Source organism: Mytilus galloprovincialis, chromosome 10, assembly GCF_965363235.1.
Source record: "Mytilus galloprovincialis chromosome 10, xbMytGall1.hap1.1, whole genome shotgun sequence".
Classification (NCBI taxonomy): domain Eukaryota; kingdom Metazoa; phylum Mollusca; class Bivalvia; order Mytilida; family Mytilidae; genus Mytilus; species Mytilus galloprovincialis.
In genome coordinates, this window is record NC_134847.1 from 68602114 (window position 1) to 68610858 (window position 8745).

Below are 8745 nucleotides of genomic sequence, written 5' to 3' on the forward strand. Positions count from 1 at the left end.
AAATGAACGGTGACCCCATTTTTTTATTTTATTTTTCTATTAACTATAAGATAAAGTTTATTTATAGAAAAATATAGAGAAATCCTATATAAATGATTTAGACCCGCGAACCCCCTTAAGTAATTGATAAATGAGATGCACTGTGTGGTCATTTTATTACAATTCTGTTGTGTGTACCAAAGCTTTTTCCACCAAAATATATAATATAACTTATTGTACAAGTTATAAGTGAATTTTCGTCAAATTTCGTACAAATTGTGATTTGTACAGGCACTTTTTGTACAAATTACAATTTGTACAAAGTCAAAATACAAATTATAATTTGTACAAAATGATAACTTGTACACAACATATATAAATATATAGAAAAACAAAGATAAGGTGCTGGATGCTGGATTGTCTTGGTCTCGAAATGAACTGATCCCGATATGTCCAAAATGGATGCCGAAATGTTTTCGGACCTAAGTGCCGATGTGTCGTGGTGACGAATTGTTTTATTACTGTAAAATGTACCACAATCCAGTCGGATTTATTACTTCCGGTAACTGGGAAACCACGGCCATTCACTTCTGTTTTTGCGAATTATACAAAAGAAACTAATTTACAGAAGTAAATACAGAAAGAATCATCAATTAAAGCAGACATATAAAAGCAGATATGCCTAAAAATAAAGGTAAACAGTGACATTTAAAATATACCATAAGATATTTCTAAGGAAACATAAAAATGTGTACCACATGTTAGGAAGGAAAAAACGTATAAATGTATATAACGAATGCTAGTCAATTCGTTCCATGTCCGATTCGTTCCAAGCCAGTTCGTTCCAGATTTGGACAATTCGTACCAAGTCAATTGTCAATTCGTTCCAACTGATTTATTCCATTATTAATCAGACTTAACAATGTGCTCCACCTGATTAAGTTCATTATTAAATCAGACTTAACAATTTGTTCCAACTTTTTTATAATGTAATATGAGGCAGGCATTACCTGTAAATGGGGACGAAGTCTGTATGAATTATTTTTTTGTAACTTATGATAATTATTTGTCAAAAAAAAAGAAACGGAAATACCGTAACGTTTCCGATTTTGGTTCTGTTGTTAGGGATTTTAGTTGTGACGTTATTTAAATTATGACGTCATATGCAATGTAAACAAAGAAACGCTATCATTAGGTAACGTTTTTTCATATCAAGGAATTATTAAAAATGAAATTGGTATTGCACGTTCCTTCCTATTTTATACTAGACTGATAAATATATATTTTACTCAAAGTTCCATACAAACGAGACCGGAAAAAAGGAAGTATATTGTACATTTCTGCGCAGGTCCGGGATTTCAAAACATGACATAAAAAAAATTGAACGATTTTGAGTTCATTAGTACAATGAAAAATTCGGGAAATTTTCCCGATTTTTTTTTTTTTTTATTGAATTTTCTACTGTTATTGGGGACTTCGTCCCCATATTATTGTCCGTATATCACTGTATTTGTGTAAATCAACCTACAGTGCACGGCAAAAATCGGCAATTCCTTGTCCATTTTTTTTTTTTTGTATTTTTCATATAAAAGATCATTTTTTAATAACATATGTTCATCCTAACAGTTCATAGATAATTGTTCAATAGTCTTTCAGTATTTCACATATTTCATTTTGCTGGTCAACGGATGGCACAATTGACTAACTAAGTGCAACAGATGTCATCAGCTGGGTATAACTGTAATGTGCTGGCTTCTATAGCTGTCCCAATGCTCCATCATCTTAGACTGTGATCTGTTTGTGGCTGCTTACTTTTTTTTCGGTTTCGTACAAGGACACTGAGTAAATTTTTATATTGTAAAAAATACACAACCAGTGTTAATGAGTAGTAACAATGCACGTAAGAAAAACATAGCAAATGTGGTATGTCAGCCTTCAATTATTATTGACAAGCGTTTATGACCCAAGATACATGTAAGTACGATATTATTCTTTTGATGAATGCATTAACAACTGTTATGCGCACATCATCGAAATACAATAATCAATTATAATGATAACTATTTCTTTGACTAGTTAGTCACTGTACTCATATTTAAAATATTAAATTTGTCATGAAATACTTACCTTAATAATTAATAATTATCAATATATATCATGCCCAAGTACAGCATTAAGAATTAAAATAATAAGGCTATTTAAATGGTTAATATTGTTTGATACTGTTCTTGAATAAGTTGGAACGAACTGACCAGTTTTTGGAAAAGTTGGAACGAACTGACTAAGCAACTTGGGACGAATTTGTTGGTACGAATCAGAGTTGGAACGAATCATCCAGATACCGTATATAACAAGTCATAACAATTAAGTTCCTTTTCATGGCAATGACGTGAAAAGATTATCATGAAATTTAAATCTTTTGAAGATGACATAATGATTGAAGTTGTCACTTCTATTGCAAACATAACAGAAAAGTCAAAAGACAACCTGTTCTACTGAACATTTTAATTTTAATGGTTCCATGACAATACACCTTATCGCTATTTGTCCGCCATTGCTGGAAATCACACAGGTTCCCGTAAAATTTTGACGTCATAAAACAAAATGTCTGACGCCACAATGGAAAAGTGATTGTTGTTGACGTCAAAAGTTCAAGCGGACGGGTCAGCCGGGAACAGCGATAAGGTGTATTTAGGGTTTAAATATTTGTTGGATAAGATGAGGTGGTTAATCTTTTAACCACCTTAATCATGTTAATACCTAAGAATCTGAGGGGTTGTCTTATTCTTAAACCTGATCCTACATGTCCTAAGGTCAAAATTATATGTACATGTATGTGCTGGTATATTCCTCCGATATTCAGATCACCCCTTTTAGCTGCAAGGGTATTGGGTACAGTGGAATCCATGTACATTCCCTTTCAGGATTTATAATGGAGATATGTCACTAATGTATTTTTCAATAATATTTACATGGACAATCCCCACCCCAACTCTAAGGGAGTGCTATGACATTTGGAAGTCTGTTATGGTGTAGAAAACCGAAGTACTCAGAGAGATCCACCAGGACACTCAGCGAAAACAGACAAACCAAAAAGATATCAGTAGATTGATATGTAGGTCAAAGTAGGGGGCACTTTTTACCAATCCAGACTCAAAAGTAACCAATTACCCATTTTAGTTTATTCTATGATTGCAAATGAGACAACTCTTCACACAAGACATCAAATGACATAGAAATTAAAAATATAGGTCACTGTACAGCCTTCAACAATGAGAAAAGTCCATACCACATAGTCAGCTATAAACCATTTGTAAAAGACCCTGAAATGACAAATGTAAAACAATTCAAATGAGAAAACAAACAACCTAATTTAGGTACAAAATGATGAAAGAAAGACAAATATGTTACACAGCATCAAACGACAACCACTGAATTACAGACTTCTGACCTGGGACTGGCACTACAGAATGTGGTGGGGTTAAATAAATTAGCTGGTGCCCAACCCTCCCCTTACCCAAAACAGTGGTGTAAAAGTACAACATAAAAAAGCGATAAAAATCAGTTGAAAATGGCTTAACTTATCAGATGGATACACATTCTAGTGTGTTAAGGATGATATACAATGTATGTAAAACATTTTTTTTCTTCATTTTTCTAGGAAAGGGAGGTAAGAATCGAAGAAGAGGAAAGAATGAAAATGAAAATGAAAAGCGTGAATTGGTGTTTAAAGAAGATGGACAAGGTATGTCAAATAATCCCTTACCATAGTGAACCAAGTTATGGCTAAGCCATTATGAAAATAGTGAGCACATTCACCATTAATTGTTTGTGATAAGAATTTTTATAGCATTCTTTATATAGTTTACTAAAACTTTTCTACTTTTACTTGTAATAAAAGACAACTTTCAGCTTTGAAATCAGATCACTCATATTTATCATATTGTTGTCCCATGTTCACATTCCCCATTTATTGTGTTCAAATAGAAATATTTTATTTAAGTTTCAAAGTAAATCTTGTTTAAGTTTTTATGTATTTAATTCAACTGATACTTACATTGTAATATTTAACATGTTCATGATGTTAAATTGAGTTTTGTATAAAAATGCAACTTAACACAGATTAATAGATAATTGCATTGTACTTGTATGGTACTTGCCATAGAACTAACCATTTGTTTACTTTTAAATCCAGAATATGCCCAGGTGACAAAGATGCTTGGAAACGGCAGACTTGAAGCTATGTGTTTTGATGGTGTCAAAAGATTGTGTCACATAAGAGGAAAGTTAAGGAAAAAGGTAAAATAACAATTAGTGTGTTATAAACTGAACATTTTTAGTTTGCTAATACTTGATTACGTTAATACCAGAAAATTATAATCTTTTCAGGGACTGTTTGTATGAGAAAAAAAATGTTGAATCTTTTTGCTTGTTTAGCTTAGTTTCATCATGATAAGTCATACAAAAAGATAACAGTGTGTCTCTGTGTTTGGATAATGAATACAGGGTTTAAGCTAGGATTTTGAGGGCTTTAGTCACTTTTGCGCGCTATTAAAATCAACCTTATTTTGTGTATAAGCAATAGAACAATGAAGTATATTACTAGCTTCATCTTTTGACTTTGTCAGATTTTAAGGGATTGAGGCACCAGCATGATTGGCAGTTATTGTATGATTTGACTATATTGGCCATTATTATGAAAGATTCTGACATGGAATCCAGAAATTTAGTTCACAATTTCTCTTCAGTTTATTCCAGGTGTCATTCCTGAACAACAAAAGTTGGATTCTATTTTTTTTAAACAAGGAATCACAGCAGAAATTAATTTGCAATGATTATTTCACTGCATAATCATTATCCTTATAAAACGTCTAAGTCGATATTTGGATATCATTTCTATCAAGTTTGAAATGTATTATATCCTTTTTGGAACGATTATAATGACTGAAAGGAGGTTGTAAACAAATCAACAATAGATCACGTTTACTACTTTCGGTTTTAAAATGAAACGAAAACGGGAAGTGACACGTGGATAATAAATTCAAAACGAGTCCGGATTCATCGGGAAATTATTATTTTTCAATTTAATTTCCTTTAGTAAGAGATATATATTTGTCTCTCTCGTTAATTGATTCTAAATGATTTCGTATTTTACGTTTTTAATGTCTATAAATAGTCAAAAGGATACTTTCACGCATGCGTAGAACACAATACAGGAAGCACCTGTTTAACATTTCTCGTGAACTTTTTGAATAAACACATGAAAGTTCTTTATTTTAAATGGAAATTGTCGAAAGTTTTTGATGAAAATTTAAATCAAATATGATGAAAATGCCTTCGAATGACGAATCTACGACAAACTAACTTCAGATTGTGATCGTTTGGGAAATATTGGAATTCAAATGCGAACTGTCCGGGATTACATTTTTGATTAAATGACGAAATTATACTCCTTGTTGTTGAAATGCCGACTGACTGATTTTCCTGGGGATATAATTATGATGGTCATTCAATTATGGGGTTAATTATTAAATTACGGATAAGTGACCCATCTGATGGCGATAAGCGGATTAGTTGTAATCACAACTTGTAACACCTGTTGAAAATGTTAATTACCTGGAGGTCATAAACTTGTCAAAAACATGAAGACAGGTAGATTTATAGTTTTTATCGCCAAATTTTTTTACACTTTCAAAATTAAAGTGACGAAATTGATTTGAAATACTTTCGTCAATGAGAAAACCCTTTCGTAAAATACGAAAGTGACGAGCGCTAGCAAAATCACTGGAATAAAAAGCTTTCTTATACATTTAGCCTAAAGTAAATCATGAAAATGTAACTCGCAAGATATTTTAACCTACCAACAAGCTTTTGATTTAAAAAAATACACAATCATAAAATTAATAACAGGGAAAGAAAATCATATACAGGTGTATTTATGAAATTTAGACAAATCAGATTAATTCTTTATCAGAAAATACAAGTTTTAGATATAAAAATAGATGACAAAACACAATATAATAAAGATATAAAAAAATGAAGATGTGGTATGAATGCGAATGAGACAAGTCTTCTCAAAAAACAAATCAACACAGATATTTACAACTGTAGGTCACTGCACAGCCTTCAACAATGAGCAAAGCCCATATCACATTGTCAACTCCGAAATATATGTTTAGTAGACAGTTGTTTGCCGACACTATGATAAAATATATGAATGAAATAAACCTTTTAGCTTAAAAATTTATTTTGATTGACTAATTGTTTAAAAACATACTAATGTATGATTAGTAATAAGTAAATACTTTTACCATAAAAACTAATCTTTCCTTATACATTGTAGGTATGGATAAATGGTGGTGATATTATATTACTTGGTTTAAGAGACTATCAAGACACAAAAGCAGATGTTATATTAAAGTATACACCAGATGAAGCTAGAAACTTAAAAGCATATGGAGAATTGCCAGAATCAGGTTTGTTTTTATCAATATTAAAACAAAGATCTATGGCAGAACTGTCAAAGAAACACACATTAAAATTTTTTTAAGATTCCAAAGAGATGAGTTATTGAATATCTTAACATCTAAGGGCTATCATATATAGACATTCTTAAGTTTAAGCAAGTGTATGATGCAGACAAATTGTGTTTAACCATGATAATCTGCAGACAAAGAAATCTTGTGACTTATCAAAAAAATAACTTGGACTGTGAAGTTTTATTATTCTTGTAGAAGATTTTAAATTACTGTGCATTAGACATATTAGAGATGGTTACTTCTTTAAGTAAAAGTGGTAGTGTGCTCACCTCAAGTTTTGAAGTTATTTTGTTCTGGCTTTATAGTCGAACATGTGACTTTTAAATTGTTTTTTGTTACTTCTCTGTCAGATATTTTCTTAAGCATATTTATGACTAAGACTGGGTTGTTTAAAATCAATATGTCCAGTGTGGATTGCATATTTTCATTCAAACTGATATCTTATGAGCTATCATGTATAAAAATCCTACCAGCTTGTCTAGTTCATATTAATCATCAACTTCCATAGTTGCCACTGCATTGACACAGACATAAGCCTATTTATATCCATTTATTTAAGTTAAATTGTTTTCCAGTTACTGTATAAGTATAATACTTTATCAAAAAACAAATAAATTGCTAGCATCCACATCATTATCAATAAAACATGTACATCACAATAGCGATCAAACCTTTCACCAAAGATTGCATTTATTAGCAATATTATGCTTTGAGTCTAATTCTCAACCTGTTTAACAAAACAATATATTTTCCATTACAGCCAGAATTAATGATGCTGCATTTGATGAAGAGCAAGGAGGAGATAACATCATTTTCGACGATGTTGATGACGAGGATGAAGACATTGATGATGTATGTATACCCACACCAGTTTTGTTTTTAAAGTCAACCCTCCACAGTATGAGGGAATTTAGGTTAACATCTGTCTGTGTTTCGTCCGTCACATAAACAAATGTTCACTCTTTTCTAAGGCGCAACAGAGTTTCTGAAATTTATCATCAACCTTCTACTGTGCCATTCATTTTCAGATTTGTTGTCTATCAACTTCCTGTTCACTCAATATATATATTCTTACCAATAATGGCCTTTTCATCACTTTTTACTGAGGAACTACAAATCAAGGCTTTCTAATATGGGGATACAAGCTTCAATATAGCTTGCTATCCATCTGATGTGATTTCACATCCATGACTTTCAACTTCTTGTTTACGAAATACTTAAAACAGGCCTAGAGGTATCTTTTAGTTCAACTTGTTATATACCTTTTAGTCATGTGAGTCATTGGCAAACTTTTTTTTGGTGATATGAATAATATTGACCACTTAATCTATTCATATCCAGTTTTAAGAAATCAATTAATAATTTAAAATCCTGTCTTGTAAATAAATATTGACATGAACTAATAGATAACATTGTGATTTCTGGACAACACAATGAAACAGAGTGATGTTTTATTTGTGAGTACTACCTTTCATGGATTTTTGGCTATTTTAAATTCATACACTTCATACAGTCATGGATTTGATTTTTTGAAAACAAATGCCTTCCACCATGTCCACTGTCTACAAAAGTAAAAAAAATATTTTAGCACACAAAATATTGAAATACTGATGCCTTATTCATACTTCCATTCTCACTCTTAAAAAGATTGACATTTTATTATATCTTGTTTATCAATGTTTATAATATTCAACTTGATTAATATGCATTATGTTTTCTATTTCAGTTATGAAGAAATTTGACTACAAACTTGATTTGATTTGTGAAAGACATTACTGTGATTTCTACCATATGTTGACTTGGATATTCATTTGATATTAAAGCATGAATGTTCATTTTCTGTTTAGATTTAATCGAGGATATGTTTAAAATCTCATACACATTCTGTGGAATAAGGCAGCAAATTTTGTCTTAAAACTAATTAGCATTAATTAATGGCTTCTTTAATTAAAAGATTCATATGTTATCTTTTAATGATATTGAGCTCATACTTTTATTTTTTTTAAACTTGTGCCATTTATGAAAAACAATCCCAAAAAAAATGCATTAACCTATTATTAAATTGAAAGAAAATTCTTAAGGAAAACAAGAATATTTGGTTAGTTTAATGGTTATGTCTGTATATACTTTAATACTGTCTGTTCTGTTGAGCTTATTTATCTGTTTGCATATCTGACCCTAAAAGAACAATTGTCAACTTTTTTGAAAATTAATGGACAACATTGAT

At 31.0% G+C, this 8745-nt stretch overlaps 1 protein-coding gene across 1 annotated transcript; it reads left to right on the forward strand.

The window, feature by feature from the left end:
• Positions 1 to 521: 521 nt before the first annotated feature.
• On the forward strand, positions 522 to 8354 carry LOC143048226 (eukaryotic translation initiation factor 1A, X-chromosomal-like). Its single transcript, XM_076221776.1, has 6 exons — positions 522 to 673; positions 3641 to 3724; positions 4175 to 4278; positions 6323 to 6455; positions 7279 to 7370; positions 8245 to 8354. The coding sequence occupies exons 1-6, from the start codon at positions 658 to 660 to the stop codon at positions 8248 to 8250; spliced, it is 435 nt and encodes a 144-aa protein (XP_076077891.1). The 5' UTR covers positions 522 to 657; the 3' UTR covers positions 8251 to 8354.
• The last annotated feature ends 391 nt before the right edge of the window (positions 8355 to 8745 follow it).

Bases quoted from the DNA above. Each gene is read 5' to 3' on its own strand.
- LOC143048226 (XM_076221776.1), top strand. The intron at 3,725-4,174 runs GTATGTCAAATA...TTTTAAATCCAG, and splicing joins GTTTAAAGAAGATGGACAAG to AATATGCCCAGGTGACAAAG. The intron at 4,279-6,322 runs GTAAAATAACAA...TATACATTGTAG, and splicing joins GAGGAAAGTTAAGGAAAAAG to GTATGGATAAATGGTGGTGA.